The sequence below is a fragment of the Anomaloglossus baeobatrachus genome, chromosome 2 (assembly GCF_048569485.1).
Source record: "Anomaloglossus baeobatrachus isolate aAnoBae1 chromosome 2, aAnoBae1.hap1, whole genome shotgun sequence".
NCBI lineage: Eukaryota > Metazoa > Chordata > Amphibia > Anura > Aromobatidae > Anomaloglossus > Anomaloglossus baeobatrachus.
Window position 1 is genome coordinate 448,696,926 of NC_134354.1, and position 25,554 is coordinate 448,722,479.

The following is a 25,554-nucleotide window of genomic DNA, read 5'->3' on the forward strand; positions in this document are numbered from 1 at the left end:
CCAATTCAAACTGCTTGTTCTCACCCATAAAGCTCTCCACAGTGCTGCACACCCCTACATCTCCGCCCTCATCTCTGTCTATCACCCCACCCGTTCTCTACGCTCTGCAAATCATTTTCGACCAACATCCACACTAATTCGTACCTCCCACTCCCGGATCCAAGACTTCTTCTGAGCTACACCAATCCTCTGGAATGCTCTACCCCAAGAAGCTAGGACGAATCACAACTTACTTAGCTTCAGACGCACCCTAAAAATGTATCCTTTTAGGGCGGCCTATTACACTCCTAGCCGAACTAAATTCACATAGTCCCTCCACGCCTTCTCAGAACATAACCCCACATCAAACTCCATGGCACCCAAATGCATCTCAAGGTTCTGGCCAACTGGTCCAGGCAGCCAATATCTATACCCAATTTCCTTCAGCTGGCTGGATTGTCATTGAAAATAAGCACTTGTACCTTGTCCCCCCCTCATCTCATTATAGATTGTAAGCTCTCATGAGCAGGGTTGTCTTTTTTTAACCCTCTAATTATTGTATTTTCTATAACTGTTACTTGTTTGTATATGTTACTCCTGAATTGTAAAATGCTAGGGAATATATTGGCGCTATAGAAATAAAGATTATTATTATAATTTAAAAAAATCCAGTTCGGGACTGAAATTGAATACGAACAACTGTCCTGGATGCTGAATCCCATATAAGTCTATGGGGACCCGAACACGGTCTTGTAAACTGACGGTAGAAAGGGCCAGGGGGATAGGAGCAGGAGCTTGAGCATTATACTTACCGAGTCTTCCACATGGCTGTTACACTGCTTCCAGTTTTGCTCATTAACCATCATACATATTCATTGCTTCCCCTGCCCACAGTCAGTCATGGCGTGTGATTGTTTGCAGTCAGACTGTGACCCCACTCTGTGTGACAGCGTCTGTGATCATTTGGAATTCCACACGCTATCTGTGTCCTTATAGTGTAAACATAAATTAATACACCAAATCTGCATCTGCTGGAAAAAAAACCCTGCATCAATGCATCACGTTTAGATGTGTTTTTTGCCAGAAGATGCAGATTTGGTGGAGTTATTTGGTCTATAAATTTCAGCACTAAATCTGCATCTCCTGGCAAAATATCGCATCAATACTGCATTGCATTTTGATGCCTTTTTTTTTTTTACCAGAAGATGCAGGTCTCATTGAACTGAATAAGTTCACCTGAGGTGAGGTCACTGAGTTCAATGGGGTCCCTCTTATTTTGAAACACTGCCAAGATAATCACATGGCTGGGTGCTGCAGCCTATATGCTTTATTTGCACTGGGTATCACAAAATGGGGGGACAGTATGCCGATTTATCTATTTATTAATTTTTACAGCACTATAGGGACGCAGACAGGGTGAGGGCGCAGTCTGACTGTAACCAGTCACACACCTGGACTGAAGGTGGGTGAGGGACAGTGAATATGAATGAGGGTTAATGAGCAGACCCAGAGGTAGTGTTACAGCCGCAAGAGCAATGCGGTAAGTATAACAATCCTGCTTTATTCCTTTTTTTTTTTCCTTTATTTTTTTTTTAATTATCCAAGTGGCCAAATCCAAACAGTTTCATGGAGTTCCATGAGAACTAGGTATCCAATACAGACCCCGAACATTACATTTCGGGTTCACCTATCACTAAATATAATGCAAATCAATTATTTAAAAATCATACAATGTGATTTTCTGAATGGGGGGCAACTCTTAATATATATTTTTTTTATAATCTTTTTATCATACATTTTTTATTGAGATTCATCCCTAGACACTATACACATACTAATGTACAGCTTTTTTTAATCTATTGATCATTATTGTCTGGTTGAATCTCTGTTACTCCTTGTGACTTCTTGGCACGTCCAGTGTTGGCACATTTTCTCTGGTATGTACACCTATATATAGCGGATGTGCACCGCATACTGTATTTTTTGTTTTTTCCTGAGGAAGAGACTGGATTGTTTCAAAGAGTGCAGAGAAGTGTAGATAAATAAACCATTCAGATTTCCTGGACTCCTGATTTTGGCTTTTTCACGGCAGCGTAGAGGAACTACTTTTTCACCCTCTTCACCTTCTGTGTTGGGGTCTGGAAAACCGTGGACATGCGGCAACCTGTTTTACCCAAATCAGTGGTTGTGTCACACACAACCATAAAGGTGAGGAGGCAACCTTGTTGTTTCTCACCCTGTGTTTCCAGTTAAAATCCTATTTTTCCACCTTAGGCGCTCCAGAAAAATGACTAAAATATAGTGTACAAAATCTCTGCTCACAAAACTATATATCAAATCTTTCTTCTTTCCCTGCTTTATAGCATGATTCCTGTAGATTTTTATGGTGACAGGTTTCCTTTAAGAAGTTTCATGATAGATCAACACTTTCATCATCTCATTTTACAATAACATCCAAGACATTGTTATAATTTTATAAGATGTCATACAAGGGTGAAGTGTGTTTAGGATGAGTAAACATTCTTCCAGTTAAGTATGCTTTACCCTGATGTGTACTGTTCCAAAAAATATAGCCCTGTTCTTTGTTGAGAACAATGTGGAATACTGCACATGAGATAAGTGATTCTCACGCCTACAAAGTGTCCTTGGTTTACTTTCAAAGAATTCAGATGAGAGTGTCATTCTTTCTGTAATTTCCAATCTCTATAAGTGGCTCTATTGGTTATGATTGGCAAATATCTTACTACGTGACGATGCACAGCTATCATTGTTTTTTTTTATAATATGTAATATAAATACACAATGATATATAGTAGCAGTAAAAGTAAAGAAACTCTATACAATTACTTAAACGGAAATAAAACTGCCTTTTCCCAACATGTATTACAAATAGTAACCTAGCTCCTCTATATAGTGTATACTGCTGTGACAGAGTATTGAAATCATGGTTATCAAGAAAATAATTCTTTACTGGCCATATGCTTAAAGGGGTATTCCCATCTCCAAGATCCTATCCCAATATATAGTAGGTATAGTAATAATAATATTAGCAACTACTTCAATTAGAATTTTAGTTCCCCTGAAATAGCCATGTCTCTTACCTTATGTGCAGGGTATTGTAGCTTAGGTAACCATGGTTATGACCAAGAGCAACTAACTAACTGTCACTATATGAGTGGTCATAACCATGGATAAATTAGCTACTGCAATGCCCTGCATATGAGGTAAGAGACATAGCTAATCAGGAGAACTATACTACATTTCTAATTGGAGGTAGTTGCTAATATTCTTATTATTACACCTACTATATATTGGGATAGGACATTGGAGATAGGAATACCCCTTAACTGCTACATTGGATTAATGCACGTATTCGGAGTGGAACAGTCAGGTTTTTAATGTGCTGTCTTCCAAATGGCTTTATTGTTTCAAATTAAGATACATGTAAGTATGTAAATAGTTTATGTAGAGACACAATGGCAATTTATTGCCTTAGTGGAATTTAGTAAATAGTCTCATTTGAAATTACGCCTAGTCTCCAAATTTGGTCACAATTTTGAACACGATCACATACAGCTCCTTAAAGACGACTTGTCACTAGGTCAAAAGTGGGCAGTTTTTGCTCTTATACTACTGTATTTCTATTTTCTATACTTGTCACAGTGAAAATGCGGTCCAATCTTCAGGCAGCATGTTATAGAGCAGGGGAAGCGGAGCAGACTGATACATAGTTTTGTGAGAAAAGATTCAGTATAACCTGTGACTTAACCATTTACACCTCTGCTCTGTCTGACATTTTCAGTCTAAAGGGTGGTCCTTTCAGTGATTGACAGCCTTTTTTGTATAGTTTGTATTTTTTGTGTGTATACAGAGACAGCTGTCAATTATTGATAGAACCGCCCACTGGACTGATAATCCCAGAAAGAGCAGAGGATTAAATAGTTAAATCATAGGTCAGACTGACTCTTTTCTCACAAATTTTTATATATACAGTACAGACCAAAAGTTTGGACACACCTTCTCATCTCCAGAACAACTATTAAGAGGCAACTTTGTGCAGCAGGCCTTCATGGTAAAATAGCTGCTAGGAAACCACTGCTAAGGACAGGCAACAAGCAGAAGAGACTTGTTTGGGCTAAAGAACACAAGGAATGGACATTAGACCAGTGAAAATCTGTGCTTTGGTCTGATGACAAATTTGAGATCTTTGGATCCAACCACCGTGTCTTTGTAGAAAAGGTGAACGGATGGACTCTACATGCCTGTTTCCCACTGTGAAGCATGGAGGAGGAGGTGTGATGGTGTGGGGGTGCTTTGCCGGTGACACTGATGGGGATTTATTCAAAATTGAAGGCATACTAAACCAGCATGGCTACCACAGTATCTTGTAGCGGTGTGCTATTCCATCCGGTTTGCGTTTAGTTTGACCATCATTTATTTTTCAACAGGCCAATGACCCCAAACACACCTCCAGGCTGTGTAAAAGCTATTTGACTAAGAAGGAGAGTGATGGGATGCTATGCCAGCTGACCTGGCCTCCACAGTCACCAGACCTGAACCCAATTTTGATGGTTTGGGGTGAGCTGGACCGCAGAGTGAAGGCAAAAGGGCCAACAAGTGCTAAGCATTTTTGGGAACGCCTTCAAGACTGTTGGAAAACCATTTCCGGCGACTACCTCTTGAAGCTCATCAAGAGAATGCTCAAGAGAATGCCAAGAGTGTGCAAAGCAGTAATCAAAGCAAAAGGTGGCTACTTTGAAGAACCTAGAATATAAGACATATTTTAAGTTGTTTTACACTTTAAGTATTTCAATCCACATGTTTTAATTCATAGTTTTGATGTCTTCAATGTGAATCTACAACTTTTAGAGTCATGAAAATAAAGAAAGCTCTTTGAATGAGAAGGTGTGTCCAAACCTTTGGTCTGTACTGTATATATATATATATATATATATATATATATATATATATATATATATATATATATATATATATATATATATATATATATATATATATATATATCTATCTATCTATCTATCTATCTATCTATATATATATATATATATATATATATATATAGATATATATATATATATATATAGATATATATATATATATATATGTATGTGTAATATATATAAGTCACACTTACCAGACACTAAACAACTATAGCTGGCACGTGCCGATGATGGATGGGCTCTCGCACGGAGACCTGCGCTGCTGTCAGGTCCCTCACTGTTCTTCTCACACACACACACACACACACACACACACACACACACAGATCGGGTCCAGTAGCTCTCCGTTTTTACAAACACAGGTCGGGCTCAGTATCCCTCCACTCTCACACACACATACTGTAATCGAATGTGTATATCATTCAGCTCTCACTATGTGTGAGATAGTGATACTGCTTCCGGCTAGCAGAAAAATCCCACCACTTAGGAATGCAGGGCACCTGACAGTGACGCAGACTTGTATGTGAGAGTAGCCCATTCACTTGCCAACTCTACAAGTCGGGGGTCTGGTAAGTCAGATTCTTTGGGGGGGAGTACCTGACTTCTTTTGGGGGTAAGCTTAGCAGTGTTTCCCCAAAAATTAGACCTACCTCGAAAATAAGCCCTACGGCATTTTTCAGGACAGAAAATAATAAGACACTGTCTTATTTTTGGGGAACCACGGTATTAGCCTACTCACCTTCCCATGCTCTATAATATGGTGCCATTTAAGCTGGGCATACAATCATCTATTTGGCTTTGATTGGTTTCTAAGAACATTATATTTTATTATTGGAAAATCAGTCTCGAGCAGAGGCATACATGAAGAGAGAGTTCTTACAATATTATCATGAAATATTACTAATAAATTATGCTGTAAATTAGAGCTGTGGTTGAAGAATTTATCATACCTAAGGCTGGTACAAGCAGAGCTTCACTCGATCCAATTCTTGTGGTCATTTGATTTGTTAAGACTACCTAGAAAAACAGACCAGACAACAATTTATCAGCCAAAATGCCTGTAAAATGGCACAAAGGTTGCAGGCATCGGTTGTTAAATTAGTAGACTGTGAAATCCTGCATGCACTTCATCATTTTAAAATCACAGAACAGTCCGATTTCACTACCGCACATTGTCACTCGTATCACCACTCAATGGTACTCCATTGAATGAAGGGCTGTACGAAACAAAAAAGCAAGGGCAATATTAACACTCTTCAGTTTTTGGCCTATTTTAGCACTAAGGAATGCAAACATTTCTTTACTTTTAATGTCGATGCACTGGTTTATTTTCAACAATTGAACCATTTTGGGTGGTAACTACACAGTAAATTATTAACACTTTTGGTGGGGGTGGAATGGGAATTTGCTGGATTTTCTAATTTATATTACCATTTTCTGTGCGTGCTGATTAAACAACACAACCTTTAATACATGCATTTTTACAAATGGGGTGATAACATATGTGTATTGTTTTAACACTTTTGATAAACAAAAACATCTTTGATCGGTAGAAATGGTTTTAACATTTTTATGCAAAAACATTTTTTTCCATTTCACTCTAATTATGTTTTTATCCAATTAGAGAACTTCACAATATGACATTATGATCACTTATAAGGTGCTCTAATATACACAGTATGCAAAGGATAAGCTGTGCCAAAGGCATCCAGCAGACTCCAGAAATTGTGTCATGGGGGTCAAATGGGTAACAGAGGGACCACTACCTTATATCAAACCACTTGCAATGTTCACTATTAACAATAAAATCTAATAGGCTTAAACAGCAGGAATCGGAGAATTGTGTTAGTATTAGGCTACTTTCACACATCCGGTTTGAGCAGTGCGGCTCAATCCGGCTGTGAAACCTATGCAACGGATGTGGCGAAAACACCGCATCCTTTGCATACGTTTTTACATGCGGCCTGTCCGTTTTTTCCGGTTGTGGCACGCTACTGAGCATGCGCAGTGGAAGAAACCGCATGCGGCAGCCGGATGCGTTTTTTTCCACATCGCGCCGCATCCGGCGTCCATAGGCACGCATTGAAAAATGCACCGCAGTGGCCGGATGCGGCGCGATGTGGTTTTTTTGCCGGACAAAAAAACGTTACAAGATACGTTGCCTCCAGCCGCCGCTTTACTTAATTTTGCCGCATCTGGAAAAAAACGGATTCAACGCAAAGCCATCAGGCACAATCCGTTAACAATGCAAATCTATGGGGATAAAACGGATGCGGTACTGGATCCGTTTTACCCGTTTTTTTCCGGATTGTGCCTGATGGAAAAAACCTGATGTGTGAAAGTAGCCTTACCCTGTTTCCCCTAAAATAAGACATCCCCTAAAAATAAGACCTAGTAGAGGTTTTGCTGAATTGCTAAATATAAGGCCTCCCCTGAAAGTAAGACCTAGCAAAGTTTTTGTTTGGAAGCATGCCCACCGACAAGAACACCAGGGCATGTTGTACATGGAAATAATGGCAGTAACAAGAAATTCTTGATCGGATTCACAATTTGTCTGTTTATGCTGGTTTGTGATGAAAACTACTGTACAGTATATAAAAAAATGTTCATTTTTTTGTTCAACAATAAATATGAATTATTCTTCATGGAAAAATAAGACATCCCCTGAAAATAAGACCTAGCGCATCTTTGGGAGCAAAAATTAATATAAGACACTGTCTTATTTTCGGGGAAACACGGTATCACTTACAGGACTTTGCAAAACTATTAGGCAGGTGTGCAAATATGCAGCAAGGTAAAAATGTTTTTAAAAATAGGCGTTTTAATAGTTTGTTTTGTTTTTTTCCAATTAAAAAAATTGAAAGTGTATAAACAAGAGAGAAATCTAAATCAAATCAATATTTGGTGTGACTACCCTTGGCCTGCTCCATTTGTTCTGCTAATAATTGCACAATTTTTTTAAGGTACTCAGCAGAGAGTTTGTTCCCTAAACACAGAGGTACTCTGCATGTAGGCTTGTGCATATCCTTCTGTCTCTTCATGTAATCCCAGACAGACTCAATGATGTTGAACTCAAGGCTCTATGAGGGTCATATCATTACTTCCAGGACTCTTTGTTCTTCTTTACATTGAATATAGTTCTAAATAACATTAGTTTGAAGTTGTTGTCCTGCAGCCAAATAAATAGGGAGCCAATCAGAAGTCTCCATGAAAATATTACATGAAGAAAAGTATCGGCCTGTATTTCTCAACATTCGGCTAAGAAGGCCCAGGACAGTTAAGCAGCTAGAACCCTACATAAGAAAGAAAGGGACAACATTCCTCCTCCACCACTCCAGCAATAGGTCTTGGTAGATACATCTGGTGAAAAAAGTACTGAACACATCACTAATTTTCTAAGTACATACAGTTGAAACCAGAAGTTTGCATACATTATCTAAAATGACACATCTGCAAGTTTTTCTCACTATCTGACATAAAATCAGAATAAACCTTCCCCATTTTAGGTCAATTAGGAACCAAAACTATTTATATTTGCCAAATGCCAGAATAATGAGAGAGAGAGAGAATGTTTTAAGGCATTTTTATTACTTTCAGCAAAGTCAAAAGTTTACATACATTTCATTAGTATTTGGTAGCATTGCCCTTAAACTGTATGACTTGGGTCAAACGTTTTGGATATCCTTCCTCAAGCTTCTCACAATAGTTGGTAGGAATTTGGGCCCATTCCTCCTGACAGAACTAGTGTATCTGAGCCATGTTTGCAGGTCGCCTTGCTCGCAGCGGCCTTTTCAGCTTTGTCCATAAATTCTCAACAGGACTGATTCATAGTTTTATGATGGACACTCCAAAACATTGACTTTATTATTTTTAAGCACTGTGCAACCAGTTTGGCAGTGTGCTATGTATGTCATTGTCTATTTGGAAGGACCATTTCCACACAAGCTTTAAGTTCCTGGCTAATGTCTTGAGATGTTGCTTCATTATTGCCACAGAATTTTCCTTGTTCATGATGCTATTTATGTTGTGAAGTGCACCAGTCCCCTGTGCAGCAAAACAACTCCATAACATGATGCTGCCACCCCGTGTTTCACAGTTGGGATGGTGTTTAGGCTTCAAAGATTCTCCCTTTTTCTTACAAACGTAATGATAGTCATTATGGCCAAACAGTTCAATTTTAGTTTCGTCAAACCACAAGACATGTCTCCAAAAATTAAGGTCTTTGTTCCTGTGTGCATTTGCAAACATGTATCTGGCTTTCTTATGTTTCTTTTGGAGTAATGGTTTCTTCCTGGCAGCTCCTGTTGATACAGTATTCATTTCACTGTGGATTATGACACAATCTTACCAGCTTATGCCAGCATCTTCACAAGGTCTTTTGCTTTTGTTCTTGGGTTGATATGAATATGTCTGTCCACAGTATGTTCATCTCTAGTACACAGAACTCGTCTTCATTGTTTGTACAGATGAACAGAAGAACGAGGTACCTTCAGGTATCTGGAAATTGCAAGCAAGGATGAACCAGACAGTCTACAATTCTGTTCCTGAGATCTTGGCCGATTTTATTTTTACTTTCCCATGATGCTACACAAAGAAAGAGTGTGTTTTAGCTGTGCATTAAAATACATCCACAGGTGTGTCTCTAATTAACTCAGATGTTGCCAATAAACCTATTTGAAGCTTCCAAAGACATGACATCATCATATGGGCTGTCCCATATTATTTAAAGGCATAGTACTCTTAAGGGCACTTTACACACAGCGACATCGCTAGCGATGTCGCTGCCGATCGCACCCACCCCCGTCGTTTGTGTGTCACGGGCAAATCGCTGTCCGTGGCGCACAATATCGCTAGGCCCCGTCACACGGACTTACCTTCCCTGCAACGTCGCTGTGGCCGGCGAACCGCTTCTTTTCTAAGGGGTTTATTTGTGCAGCGTCACAGAGACGTCACATGGCAGGCGTCCAATAGAAGCGGAGGGGCGGAGTTGAGCGGCCGTAACATCCCGCCCACCTCCTTCCTTGTTGCTGGTGGCCGCAGGTACGATGTAGTTCCTTGTTCCTGCGGTGTCACACATAGCGATGTGTGCTGCCGCAGGAACGACAAACAACCTGCGTGAAAAAGCAGCAACGATAATCAAGATTAGAACGACCGGACAACGATCAACGATAAGGTCTTTTTGATCGTTAGCGGTCGTTTGTACATTTCACACGCAACGACGTCGCCAACGAGGCCGGATGTGCGTCACGAATTCCGTGACCCCAACGACATCTCGTTATCGATGTTGTTGCGTGTAAAGCGGCCTTTAGTGTATGTAAACTGTTGACTTTACAGAAAATAATCAAAATGCCTTAAAACATTCTCTCTCTCATTCTGGCATTTGGCAAATATAAATAATTTTGGTAATCTTAATTGATCTAAAATGAGAAAGGTTTATTCTGACTTCATGTCATATAGTGAAAAAACAGGTATATGTTTCTTTTTAGATAGTGTATGTAAGCTTCCGGTTTCAATAGTATATTTCTAAAGGTGCTATTGACATTAATTTCTTACCAGATGTCGGTAACAACCCTTCCAATCCACACAGGCAAAGAAAGCAAACCATAAATGACCATAAATTAAGATATGTGTAACAAGTAGTAATGGGCGACCACTAAAATGCTCGAATGCTTGCTACTTGATTCAAGCTCGTCAGATGCTAAGAGCATTATAGAAAGTCAATGATTGTCTTGTTCAGGTCTCCACCCACATATAGCCAGACATAAACACATAAACAGAGCATTTTCGGCGGGCGGGGGGGGCATGGGGTTTAGGTCTTTGGACATGTGCATTCAAACTTTTAGAGAAGGTCAGATTAAGTTCACCTGCAAAGGTTAGAGAGCATTTTAGAATCATTCTGAAATTTCTCTCCAAAGCCACATTTACCTAACTTTTCATGAGACGTATAAAAGGTCACTTGACTTCATTATTTTACCCCTGAAGAAGCCAACTTTACATTGCAATACACGTGAGCTAGTATGCCTCACATAGATATGCCTATATTAAGGATATAGACCCTATACTTTGTCTTCTCCAAATGCTGATGTGGTAATAACTTTTTTTAAAAATTCTGCAGTTATTCATTGAGGTTTCTATATACTACATTTATATTGCTTTATTAAACAGGTATAGTACAACAAGGGTGATAACCATTAAATAGGTTATTTATGGAATTTGTCTTCATGTATTTGTGTCCATTTTAGTCCAATTTGGAGCTGGCACCAGGACACTATGACTTTGTATAGTTTTAATTTGTTTTTTTTTCATTTGGTTGGTAATATACGTTAATAAAATATTAATCGTTTTATACTGAACATGCAGCTATTTGCTTATATTTTCAGGATCTTTTATAACGTCATCATAAGCGGGCTTTACACGCTGCGACATCGCTAGCATCGGCTAGCGATGTCGAGCGCGATAGCACCCGCCCCTGCTGTACGTGCGATATTGTGTGATCGCTGCTGTAGTGAAAATTATCGCTACGGCAGTGTCACACGCACATACCTTGACAGCGACGTCGCTATGACCGCCGATCCGCCTCCTTTCTAAGGGGGCGGGTCGTGTGGTGTCACAGCGACGTCACACGGCAGCCGTCCAATAGCAGAGGAGGGGCGGAGATGAGCGGCCGTAACATGCCGCCTACCTCCTTCCTTCCTCATTGCCGGTGGATGGAGGTAAGGAGATGTTCGTCGCTCCTGCGGTGTCACACACAGCGATGTGTGCTGCTGCAGGAACGAGGAACAACATCGCTAATAAACAGGCAACGATATTTGGTTTTAGGACGACCTCTCCAAAACCAACAATTTTTGCCCTCTTTTGTGATCGTTTAATATCGCTCGTACGTGTCACACGCTGCGATGTCGCTAAGGACGCCGGATGTGCGTCACTAACGACGTGACCCCGACAATAAATCATTAGCGATATCGCAGCGTGTAAAGCCTGCTATACAACTGCTGCCACTCTGAGAATTTATCTATTGAACAGCGCCCAATCAGCCTTCTACTTCTGTAACTTCCCTTTAAATATCCATTTCTTCTGTAGACTTTGTAAAGTGGGCGATAAGAATGGTGTGTATGACAATTAATCTCCACAATTCTGCGCAGACATTTATCTATAAGTACCATAAGCACAAAATAGAGGGTATGCAGACCTCAATAGTAAGCCATTAGCCGTGCTTTCTTACAGTGACGTTTTAATGCTAACACTGTGTGAGCAAGAGTCTCCAAGGATCATGTCAATCACACAAATCTTTTCTTATGTGCAAATATCATGTAAAATGTTGATGAGGCAAGGGGTGTGTGGTTTCTTTCAGCAGAAGGCATTATGAGAATACAATTTAGCATTATTTCTTTGAGATGCAGCTAAAACAGCTAAGACCGCAGCACATTTCATTTGAAAACCTGCCAGGTTATTATCTCTGGAACAATAAATACATTATACAAATAAAATAGAATTTGAGCGTCGAAGAGTAATGGAATAAAGCAGGCATCTGCTGAATCCAAGAAGCCCAATCAGGCAAGGCGACTTGCATGTTGTTTCCAGCTAAAATGTATTTGAACTGGCGCAATGACAGAAGCTATGCATAAGCATGGCCCTTTTTATATCTTCCACATTAGCTAGCTAATCAGGCATATCATGCTGTTAACTCCTCCAGCTCTGAAGCCATTACGCTGCCTGCTGGTATAGCTTGGCTATATTTAGGTGGCTGTTAGAACAGCAATTCAGAGTAGAAGAGCTTAGGAGGCTTTGACGAGGGCAGAAAGTACATTTTATTTATACTTTTACAATGCTGCAGCGGGGACACACGGGAGAGCTTTATTATGTGCAATGTGCTTCAAAGAAGGGATTCCTAATTTCATGGTACAAACCCCACACTATTTTATTAGGTCAAATCCGCTTTCTAATTTTAAATGGTTCCAACAAAAAAATGTAGAAGCGTTCAGCTTGAAAAATAAAGACACTGTGATATTTCATCCTGTGATTAAAGTACCAGTAGAATCTCTACCAGCTGTACCTGTAGTTCCCGAAACTCAGCTTATATAACCCAGCAATAAACGTGGTTCCTCCATGTAATATATTCGGGGAAGTCATATTTCAGTAAGACTGTTTGTATAGAAATGCTGTGCCATACAGTCTCTACAAACACATTGGGGTGGATTTATTGAGTAATGTACCAAAATATTGCCTTTATAGACCTTTTTCCAGATGTTCAACAAATAAGGGGCACTTTGCACACTACGACATCGCAAGCCGATGCTTGCGATGCCGAGCGCAATAGTCCCCGCCCCCGCTACGATATTATGGTGATAGCTGCCGTAGCGAACATTATCGCTACGGCAGCTTCACATGCACTCACCTGCCCTGCGACGTCGCTCTGGCTGGCGAACCACCTCCTAATTAAGGGGGCGGGTCGTGCGGCGTCATAGCGATGTCACATGGCAGGCGGCCAATAGAAGCGGAGGGGCGGAGCTGAATGGGACGTAAACATCCCGCCCACCTCCGTCCTTCCGCATAGCCGGCGTGAGCTGCAGGACGCAGGTAAGGTGATGTTCCTCGCTCCTGCGGATTCACACACAGCGATGTGTGCTGCCGCAGGAACGAGGAACAACATGGTAACATCGGTCCTTCCGAAATTAGGGAAATGACCGGCGCTATAGCGATGATACGATTTGGACGTTTTTGCGCTCCTTAATCGTTTCATAAAGGATTTACACACTACGATATCGACTGCGACGCCGGATGTGCGTCACTTTGGATTTGACCTCCACCGACATCGCAGCTGCGATGTCGTAGTGTGCAAAGTGCCCCTTAGTGATAGAGAAAGAGATATTACCCAAATCGTGTTCCCTTGCACCACAATTTAGTTTTTGAGTATAACACCATAACTTCAGGGGTGGACAAATCAGTGGTGCAACCGCACAGGAGCCCAAGAGGTTAAGGTGGCCATTTCTACCTCCAAAGCAGGTGTAATGGTACATTTTGATGAGTTATTGGACTGAAAAGGGCTTATATATTGTTCTTGCACAGAGGCCTTCTTTTGTCTGTGTCCACCAGTCGGTAGCTCAGTGGAAAGCACTGTATCCTTGCAGCGCTGGGGTCCCACCAAGGATAACTAACATCTGCAAGGAGTTTGTATGTTCTCCCCGTGTTTGTGTGTGTTTTCCGGTTTCCATCCACACTTCTAAGACATATATAGGGAATTTTAATTCTGAGCCCCAAAAGAGAAAGTGATGATAATGTCTTCGAAGTGCTGCGGAATACGATGGTACTGTAAAAGGAAAGTAGATCTTAGTGGACTAAAATAAGCCAGAGACATGCAAAATTTAGCCTGCACTTATAATCAGGGTTCAGATTCACTGCATCAAATTAGCACAAATTAAGAACTGTGCACATTTCCTTACTATGCGGCACAATAAACTCCTGCTACCCAATGTCATTTTCACAGCATAGTCCCTGGTATCAGTGGTATACAAGCAATATTGTGTGGGGATACCTTTCCAATGCAATATAGGGAGAGAGATAGGAAAACATCCTATATTGACGTGTGACGCCCCTGAACAAGTCAGGGTGTCACAGGGTACTGCACTTTTTCTTTTGGTGCAGGACTCAACCCCCCATGATTCTGGGATCCTAACTTTTGGCATTGCTCCATCACCATGCAAATCCTAGTCACACCTCCCACCACACCCTGTCAGGCACACCAGTGTGTGGTCTAGCTGGAACAGGGCCACCTGCCTAGGGGTCAGACAGACTGGTGGGAGGGGTAGAGTTAGTTTAGTAGTAGCTCCCAAAGAGTGAGGAGCAGGGAGTACCAGCTCCCTGGAGTTGAGTGATAACCCTCAGAGAGTGAGGAGCTAGGGGGAGTTGGAGCTCCCCAGGAGAAGTTGGCTAGATTGCAGACGGTGGTCTGGGACCGAAGGAATTGAAGACCCGGTCGCAGGGTATTGGAGAAAGGTGCCAGGCTTAGTTTAGAGGAACGGTCGGCACCGAAGTACATAGTAACCGAACCAGTATCGAGCACGGCGGGGTACTGGACCCTAGATCAAGGAGTAGCTTCACGCAACCTGTTAATTAACCTGTGGAGGATAGTATCTTTATGAACTTTCCCCAAGAGCTCAGAGATCGAAGGCATCAACACAACGAGGGTGATAGGGCTTTCCAGCTTATGCGGCCCACTGAAATCCCAAGTGTCAGTCATCGAGAGCACAGCTTCACTACTTAACAGTGGGGAGCGGGACCCCAACAGCTTCAAGCATAGGTGTCACGAACACTAAAATTCAGTGCATGGAGGCAAGGTACAGATCATCAGCAATACCAAAGGGAGCGGACTCCCGGACGAGCTCTCCTGAAGCGGCAGCGGCACCCAGAGACTTGGTTTACCTTTGTGTCAGAGTCTGCTTTGCGGTCACATCGCTACCAACACCGCCTGAGTGAGTACGCTGTCCTCCACTGCTTCCAACCTGCACCACGCTCCCCTACACCTCCACCATCCAGAGTCCCGGGGCCTCCCCTCTCGTGGAGGGAACGTCATCTGGCTGCCCTACTCCATCTCCCCCCGGGTACTTATCCCCTGCAAATACCCCCTTTTCATTTGAAGTGGCTGCGAGCCCCTGGGTCCGGAGACCCTCAAGCCAAAGCAAACCCCGGATCCGAGCGGTTCGACTGCTGCAGGGGTGGCACAGACGCGTTTCAACTGATAAAGCTACATGCAAAAAAAAATGTTTATTACATGACGAAGCAATTTTTAAAGGGCCACTGTCACTTCAAATTTAGTCTAATTATATATACCGTATTTTTCGGACTATAAGGCGCACCGGATTATAAGGCGCATTAGCAATGAGAGCCTGCTAAGACGCCTAGATTCATATATAAGGCGCACCGGATTATAAGCCGCAGCGTATTTAGTTCATGACAGCTGCGAAAAGGCCGGGATGCAATCTGGAGTTCAGGTGAGACCGGAGATCAGCCCGGGATATCTGCAGCTGTCATGAACTGAACCGCAATTGCCGGGGATTAAATCACTCGGCACTCACGGTACAGTCTAGGCTGCACGCCGGAGCTCAGGTGAGAGCTCCGGAGTGCACTGCAGGTACCTGAATCCAGGACTGGCATTACTGGAGTTTCCTCCGGTAGCCACTCCGACGCTGCTCTTATGTACAGCATTCTAACATGTTGTATATAAGAGCACAGGCCACACTGTAGAACATAAAAAACACTTTACTCACCTAAATCGGTCGCTCCGGTGTTGGTTGGCCAGATGGGCGGCGCTGTTCTCCGGGACTGGCGCCTCCTCTTTCGGCCATCTTGCTCCTCCTCTGTCTTTTGAAGCCTGTGTGCATGACACGTCCACCTTATACACACTCGCCGGCACGGAGGTCCTGCGCAGGCGCACTTTGATCTGCCGTGCTCAGGGCAGATCAAAGTACGGTATTGTAGTGCGCCTGCGCAGGACCTCCGTGCCGGCGAGTGTGTATGACGTGGACGCGTCATGCACACAGGCTTCAGAAGATGGAAAAGGAGCAAGATGGCCGAAGGAGGAGACGCCGGTCCCAGAGAACAGCGCGGCCCATCTGATCAACCAGCACCGGAGCGACCGGTTTAGGTGAGTAAGCATGTCTCTTAACAGGAGGCATAATGCTCGCTCGTATTCATATACAAGGCGCACTGGACTATAAGGCGCACTTTTGATTTCTGAGAAAATCATAGGCTTTTATGTGCGCCTTATAGTCCGAAAAATACGGTGTATATACATATATATATATATATTATACATACACAAAACATATATAGTGTTGTGAGGGAGCAGGTGCTAAGATTCCCCATAATTACACTTGATCTTAGTCCCTCCCTATTGAAATTTGCAAAATTAGAAGACAGATAAAATCAGTCTGTAAGGGTAAAGGTACCGTCACACTAAGCAACATCGCTAGCAACATTGCTGCTGAGGCACGACTTTTGTGACGTAACAGCAATCTTGCTAGCGATGTCGCTGTGTGTGACATCCAGCAACGACCTGGCCCCTGCTGTGAGGTCGCTGTTTGTTGCTGAATGTCCTGGACCATTTTTTAGTTGTTGCTCTCCCGCTGTGGAGCACACATCGCTGTGTGTGACAGCGAGAGAGCAACAACTGAATGTGCAGGGAGCAGGGAGCCGGCTTCTGCGGACGCTGCTAACCAATGTAAATATCGGGTAACCAAGAAGCCCTTTCCTTGGTTACCCGATATTTACCTTCATTACCAGCGTCCGCCGCTCTCACACTGCCAGTGCTGGCTCCCTGCTCCCTGCACACGTAGCCAGACTACACATCAGGTAATTAACCCGATGTGTACTCTGGCTAGGAGTGCAGGGAGCCAGCGCTAAGCGGTGTGCGCTGGTAACCAAAGTAAATATCGGGTTGGTTACCCGATATTTACCTTAGTTACCAAGCGCACCATCGCTTCCACGCATCGCTGCTGGCTGGGGGCTGGTCACTGGTGAGACAGCTGGAGCGTCACTTAGTGTGACGGTACCTTAAGAGCCGACGTTGCAGCTACCTGATGACAATCTATGCGTAGGGCTATGAGTGGCCACTGGCCGCAGTAACATGATGAAGCTATCTGATGACAACCTAAGGGTAAGGCCAGAACAAGTGGCCGCAGTAACATGACACAGCTATCTAATGACAATCTATGCATAAGGCCAGAACGAATGGCCACAGTAACATAACACAGCTATCTGATGACAACCTAAGGGTAAGGCCAAAACGAGTGGCCGCAGTAACATGCCACATCTGATGACAAGACATGGGCGAACTCAGGAGCGGACTTCAACCCGAACTTGACCCCAAATGCCAAACTCAATATAATTCTACAGGATCAGAACTTAAATGTTATAAAACAGTGTTAATAAGGGCTAGGGGGATGCAAAAGGAAGCAAATTGTGGATTAAAACAGGACAATTATACTTCCCTCTTCCAGGTCCGCTCAGTAAATCTCATGCATATTCACTGTTTCCCCCGCCCACCCTCTGTGACAACATCTGTGATTGGTTGTAGTCAGACTGGCAGCGTGTCGGCGTCTTTGATTGGTTGACCTCACAGTAGCTGTCTGGGTCCTGAAAGTGGAGTGCAAAAATAAATAAATAATTGGAAAAAATGGCGTAGAGTCACCTGTATTTTGATATTTTTATTTATTTTTTACACACCACTCTAGGAACCCAGACTGCTACTTGAGGGCAACCAATCACAGACACAGTCACAGAAGGTGGGCAGGTGAAGCAGTGAATATTCATGACATCTAGTGAACAGACCCGGAAGCAGTGTTAAAGCCATGTGGGAGACTTACTAAGTATAATTGTCCTGCTTTAATCTCCATTTTGCCTTTTTTTTTCATATCCGGGTGGCTGAACCCGAACAGTAACACGGACTTTCCTGAGAAGTCCATGTTCGAATTTTACACTTTTGACTTGCCCATCACTAATGAAACCCTAAAAGTAAAACCAGAATAAGTGGCCGCAGTAACATGACGCAGCTATCTTGATAACAACCTAAGGGTAAGTTCAAAACAAGTAGCCGCAGTAACACGACGTAGCTATCTGATGACAACCTAAGGGTCAGGCCAGAAAGTGTGGCCCCAGTAATTCGATTCAGCTATCTGATGACAACCTAGGAGTAATGCCAGAACAAGTGGCCGCAGTAATATGGCGCAGCTATCTGATGACAACCTAAGGGTAAGGCAGAATGAGTGACCGCAATAACATGACACAGCTATCTGATGACAATCTATGCGTAAGGCCAGAACAAGTGTCCGCTATAACATGAAGCAGCTATCTGATGGCAATCTATGGGTAAGGCTAGAATGAGTGGCCGCAGGATCATGACACAGCTATCTGATGATAACCTAAGGCTAAGGCCACAACAATTAGCTGTGGGAACATAACTCAGCTATCTGATGACAACTTAAGGGTTAAGGTGGTGTCACAAATAGCGACGACGACAAAGCTAAGTCACCATTTTCTGTCACGTAGCAGCGACGTCCCATCGCTGTCACTGTGTGTGACATCCAGCAACGACCTAGCCTCTGCTGTGAGGTCGCCGGTCGTTGCTGAATGTCCTGCTTCATTTTTTGGACGTTGCTCTCCCGCTGTGAAGCACACATCGCTGTGTGTGACAGCGAGAGAGCGACGAACTGAAGCGAGCAGGGAGCCGGCGTCTGGCAGCCTGCGGTAAGCTGTAACCACGGTAAACATCGGGTAACCAAGAAGCCCTTTCCTTGGTTACCTGATATTTACCTTAGTTACTAGCGTCCGCCGCTCTCACGCTGCCAGTGCCGGCTCCCTGCTCCCTGCACACGTAGCTGGAGTACACATCGGGTAATTAACCCCTTGTGTACTCTGGCTCGGAGTGCAAGGAGCCAGCGCTAAGCGGTGTGCTCTCATGCTGCCAGTGCCGGCTCCCTGTTCACGTAGCTGGAGTACACATCGGGTAATTAACCCGATGTGTACTCTGGCTAGGAGTGCAGGGAACAGGGAGCCGGCACTGGACGCGTGAGAGCGGCGGACGCTAGTAACTAAGGTAAATATCGGGTAACCAAGAGAAGTGCTTTCCTTGGTTACCCGATATTTACCTTAGTTACGCTTCCACGCGTCGCTGCTGGCTGGGGGCTGGTCACTGGTGAGATCTGCCTGTTTGACAGCTTACCAGCGACCATGTAACGACGCAGCAGCGATCCTGATAAGGTCAGATCGCTGGTCGTGATCGCTGCTGCGTTGCTATGTGTGACACCACCTTTAGGCCAGAACGAGTGGCCACAATAACATGACGCTGCTATCTGATGACAATCTAAGTGTAAGGCCAGAACATGTGGCCGCAATAACATTACACAGCTATCTGATGACAACCTAACAAAAGGCCAGAATGAGTGGCCGCAGTAACTTGACGCAGCTATCTGATGACAACCTAAAGGTAAGACCAGAACGAGTGGCCGCAGTAAGATGACACAGCTGTCTGATGATAACCTAATGGTAAAGCCAGAACGATTTGCCACAGTAACATGACACAGCTATCTGATGACAATCTAAGGGTAAGGCCAGAACGAGTGGCCGCAGTAACATTACACAGCTATCTGATGACAACCTTAATATGTAAAGACCAGAACAAGTGGCCACAGTGTAATGACGCAGCTATCTGATGACAACCTTAATAAAGGCCAGAACGAGTGGCTACAGTATAATGAGACAGCTATCTGATGACAGCCTAATAGTTAGGCCAGAACGTGAGGCTGCAGTAACAGGACGCAGCTACCTTATGACAATCTAAGGGTAAAGCCAGATGGAGTGGCCACAGTACAGCAGTAACAGGAGGCCGGCAGCGGCAACATTTTTTTTATTTGATTACTAAGCATGTGGTTTATTATTATTATTTCCTCTTCAGATAACAGAACAGTGTCCCACTAATTTTTCTCAATTTAAGCTTGCAAGTCCTGTGTTTCCTTAACCCATATACTGATGACTGATGGGACCACTGTGCTTTGGGCAAGTGCCATGCCTTTCCTACCTTTAGCTTGGAGATCTTCAAACTAATGATGATAAACTGCACATTGTGTGCCTGCTCCATCAACATTAACTAGGAGATCCACAAATAATAGTGACTGAAGATCATTGACCCACAAAGATGAAGACTAAATATTTCATATGTTTTTTTTTTCTTAAAACTAGATGTGCGCTTAAAAAAGAACCATATATTTTTTACTTTATAGCATAAATGCTGTTATGGATGCACTTACGGCTAGTTTGTGTTGATTAGCAATGTTTATTAACTGCTGGGCCAACATATTTAGAAGGCGCGTCCGTAAGGAGAGGTCATCAAAGGAATGTCGAAAAGGAAAAGCAATGCTATCAATGATAACCAGTTTGATCTGTATAAAAGAAAAAATATAAATAGTTATGTAAACTGCATTGCATTATGGACATTAGAACAACATTATCTATCAGAGGAGCGTCAGAAGGCCATAATCCTACAAAAGACCTCCATAATTCCAAATTTCAGTAATAAATATTAAACTATGTCAGTTATTTAGAAAATTATTTATTATTTCATACAAATTTTCACAAAATATTGCGAGAATGCAACAAGGACAGGGTAAGGTACAGAACCGTGCATAGATAAAAACCACAATCTTGCAGGGGGTGTGTACAAACTTTAGAGTCTGAGAAAAACAGGAGTGCATACATGATAATTGTTATAGATCTTCATGATTAAACACATCAGAATATGGGTACGTAAGTCACAGAAAAATCAATTGTTAATAAAGTGCATCAATATAAAATAGCCCATTAAAAATGGTATGCATATATGCACCTAACCACACAGTCAGTATGACCACTCTATCACTCAAAATACCGCACTGACATGCAGCAATACTCACTGGCAAACCCTCAGGTAGCCAGGGTTCATCATGCATAAAAAGAAAACCAGGCATCCAGGACCGGTACAGGTTAGATAACCTACCCAGGAGCCACTGCAGACCCCGCACTCATACACACCACCCTGCACCTCGACGCGTTTCGCTACCGCTTCGTCGGACATGTAATGGCTTAAGCAGGGGGACATGTCTGGCACTGCAGGATCTGAGTCCCTGGCGGCATAGTGTGTTACTGATGGAAGCCTTTGTTACAGTGGTCCCAGCTCTATGCAGGTCATTCACTAGGTCCCCCCGTGTGGTTCTGGGAATTTTGCTCACTGTTCCTGTGACCATTTTGACCCCACGGGGTGAGCTTTTGCGTGGAGCCCCAGATCGAGGGAGATTATCAGTGGTCTTGTATGTCTTCCATTTTCTTATTATTGCTCCCTCAGTTGATTTCATCACACCAAGCTGCTTGCCTATTACAGATTCAGTCTTCCCAGCCTGGTGCAGGGCTACAATTTTGTTTCTGGTGTCCTTCAACAACTCTTTGGAGTTTGAAATGTGACTGTTTGAGGTTGTGGACAGTTGTCTTACTGATAACAAGTTCAAACAGGTGCCATTACTACAGGTAATGAGTGGAGGACAGAGGATCTTCTTAAAGGAGAAGTTACAGGTCTGTGAGAGCCAGAAATCTTGCATGTTTTATGACTAAATACTTATTATGGTGGAAAATAATAAGGAAAACAAATCTTGCCAAATCAGACAAGGTTATTTTCCGGATTTGTTTTCTCATTTTGTCTCTCATAGTTGTGGTCTGCCTATGATGTCAATTACAGGCCTCTCTCGTCTTTTTAAGTGGGAGAACTTGCACAATTGATGGCTGACTAAATACTTTTTTCCCCACTGTACTGTTCTTGCACATGGGCCCTTTTCTGTCTGTGTCTTCCAGTGATCTGTACGCATCTTCTTCTCAACTTAGTAAATATATGTGTATGTTAGTAAGGCCTTATTCACACATCAGGTTTTTTGTATGTCTGCAAAAAAATGTAGCTTTGCTAATCAGTGTGCTCAATTTGTTGTTGGCCCATGTGTCAGTTTTTACCACTAATTTGTCATGTATTTTTCTAGTATGCAAAAAAAAGAAGTTTGTTGGAGTTTCCCAAACTTCTCCAAGCTCCACTGGTTAGTGAATGGCTAAGTTTACGCAAACGTATCAAAAATCAGTTTCATGCAGAAAACGTTTGCATTTTTTTTTCTTATCATCCATGTACAATCCACTATATTTTTTTTACAGCAGTAGTTTTTAATAAATTATAAGACCAGTTACAGTTTCCTATGTTAAAGAATTGCAATATACTTGTAAAAAACAAATGCTGCACTGGCTCCACATAGCATTTGATTTTTATTTTTTTTTTAACCCATAGATTTAAACGGGGCATGCTGCAACATTTTCACATATAGAATTGGTCAGTGGGGGGGAAAAAAAAAAATGCTCATCTGCACTGCCCCATTGAACAACAGTGGTCAATGTAATATACTTTTTTTCCGAAAATACGTTCCTATAAACGTACCCAAAAATTCCAGCACTAGGATACCCTCAGTATGCCGTGCCATTCACTTGTATTGGGAGTTATGTCCTAGTTTGGACATTTTTTGAAGACAGATCTATTTTTCTTTTTTGGGTGGATGATTAGTAAAAAAAACAAAAACAAAAAGGAACACGTGAATTGACCCATAAAATGTAATGTATCAGTTAGGTTAGAGCTCAGCGAAAAACACTGACACGTGTCTGATAAACACTGACAAACAGGAAAATAGCTGAAAAAGTAGAGGACAGATGAAAGGAGTTGTGAATGTAGAATCAAAAAATGCAGGGTTTGCTTGTAAACTATTGCCATAGAGACACACTTCTGTATAGAAGCTGTAAACACAAAAAATATGGGCTTAAAAGGCAATCTGTCAGCAGGTTTTTAATACCTCATCTGAGAGCAGCATAATGTAGGAGAAGAGACTCTGAATCCAACAATGTATCACTAAAGCGGGCTTTACATGCTACGATATATCTAATGAGATGTCGGCGGGGTCACGTCGTAAGTGACACACATCCGGCCTCGTTAGTGATATCGTAGCGTTTGACAGCTATGAACGAGCAGAAATACTCACCTTCTCGTTCATCGCTGACACGTCGCTCATTTTCTAAAAATCGCACGTCCTGTTGTTCATCGTACCCGGGGCAGCACACATCGCTATGTGTGACACCCCGGGAACGATGAACACAGCATACCTGCGTCCCGCCGGCAATGCTGAAGGAAGGAGGTGGGCGGGATGTTTATGTCCTGCTCATCTCCACCCCTCCGCTTCTATTGGCCGGCCGCTGTGTGAGGTCGCTGTGACGCCGAACGTCCCTCCCCCTTCAGGAAGTGGATGTTCGCCGCCAACAGCGAGGTCGTTTGGAAGGTAAGTACGTGTGACAGGGGTTACAACATTGTGCGACACGGGTCAACAAATTGCCCGTGCCGCACAAACAATGGGGGCGGGTGCGATCGCAAATGCGATCGCACGAGAAATCGAAACGTGTAAAGCAGGCTTTAGTTTACTGGTGCAGCACGTGTGACACAAAGTTCTTAGATGCAGGATGAATCAAAGCTGAGAGAGCTAACCTCGCCTACGCCAGGTTCTCTATGCACATAGTCTACTGATGGTAAGCTGCTTCTCACAGGAGAGGGCATGGTCGGGCACAGGCTTGTGTGCCAGCTAGTCACAGCTGTGATGAACTAATGAAAAAACTTTTATTATAAGTACCGTATTTTTCGGACTATAAGACACACTTTTTTTCCCCAAATATTGGCGAAAGTGGGGGGTACGTCTTATAGTCTGAATGTGGCTGCGGGGAATGAGGGTGCTGAGGTTGAGCGGGTCATCTGTAGCATGAGCAGGCTGTAGCAGCCTGCCGTGACCACGTGGGCCCGCTCATTTCATATGCACGCCCATCCTCCCGCCCACCATCCCTCAGTGCTGAAGCCGGCGCTGGCAGGTGGGCGGGATGATGGGCGGGGGGTGCACGCATAGTAAAGATCCGGCCCGCATGATCACCCTTGGCAACTACAACCTGGAGTGATCATGTGCGGCTGTATTCACTGCTCCCCGCGCATCATCATCAGCGCGGGGTGCAGTGAATCGGTATACTCACCTGTCACCGTTCCCCTGCAGCATCGCGATCTCCTCCTGTCTGCCAGCCAGCTGATCTGTGTAGAAGCGGTGAGCACAGCGATGACGTCATCCCTGTGCACACCGCTAGTCTCCACAAAGGTCAGCTGACAGACAGACAGGAGGCGATCGTGATGCTGCAGGGGAACGGGGACGGCTCCACACTCCAGCGGAGTATGAACGTTTATTTTTTTGGTGTGCCACATGTAGCGGGTAATATAGCAGGATGGGGGTATATAGCAGGATGGATGGGGGTATATAGCAGAATGGATGTGGGTATATAGCAGGATGGGGGTATATAGCAGGATGGATGGGAGTATATAGCAGGATGGATGGGGGTATAAAGCAGGATGGGGGTATATAGCAGAATGGGGGCATATTCCAGGATGGCAGTATATAGCAGGATGGGGGTATATACTGTAGCATGATGAGGGCATATACCAGGATAGGGGTATATAGCAGAATGGGGGTATATAGCAGGATGGCGGTATATAGCAAGATGGCAGTATATAGCAGGATGGCAGTATATAGCAGGATAAGGGCATATACCAGAATGGCGCTATGTAGCAGGATGGGGGCTATACTGTGATGGCGGTATATAGCAGGTTGGGAATATATACCAGGATGAAGGACATATATACAAGGATGGGGATCATATACAAGGCAGGAGGATCATTATCAGGATGGGGTACCTTAGTAGAGAATTTGGGGACATTACCCCCATAACAGTGTCAGCAGCAGATCCTCGTACCATAAGTGTGTCATTCCCACATTTTTTGCTTAAAATTTTATTTTCTTATTTTCCTCCTCTAAAACCAGGGTGCGTCTTATGGTCCGGTGCGTCTTATAGTCCGAAAAATACGGTAACCAACAGCACATAGCCTAAAAAAGTGACACACCGCTGAATTCTGTGTTTTAATCCCTACCTCATGTTGTCCTCAGATTACACATCAAAATCCTGCTGACAGATTCCCTTTAAAGGGAAT

The 25,554-nt window shown here is 43.3% G+C and overlaps 2 protein-coding genes across 3 annotated transcripts in view; one reads left to right on the top strand and one right to left on the bottom strand.

Annotated features, from left to right (window-relative positions):
* The window catches only part of TEX14 (testis expressed 14, intercellular bridge forming factor), a 304,889-nt gene that overhangs the window by 120,611 nt on the left and 158,724 nt on the right, over nucleotides 1-25,554 (top strand). The window lies entirely within an intron of this gene.
* Nucleotides 1-25,554, bottom strand: part of RAD51C (RAD51 paralog C) — a 114,764-nt gene that overhangs the window by 37,353 nt on the left and 51,857 nt on the right. For both annotated transcript variants that reach the window (XM_075336302.1, XM_075336301.1), the window contains exons 5-6: nucleotides 20,741-20,872; nucleotides 5,891-5,957 (exon numbers count right to left, since the gene is read on the bottom strand). In XM_075336302.1, coding sequence (XP_075192417.1) covers nucleotides 5,891-5,957; nucleotides 20,741-20,872 — 199 coding nt within the window. The remainder of the gene's footprint in view (nucleotides 1-5,890; nucleotides 5,958-20,740; nucleotides 20,873-25,554) is intronic.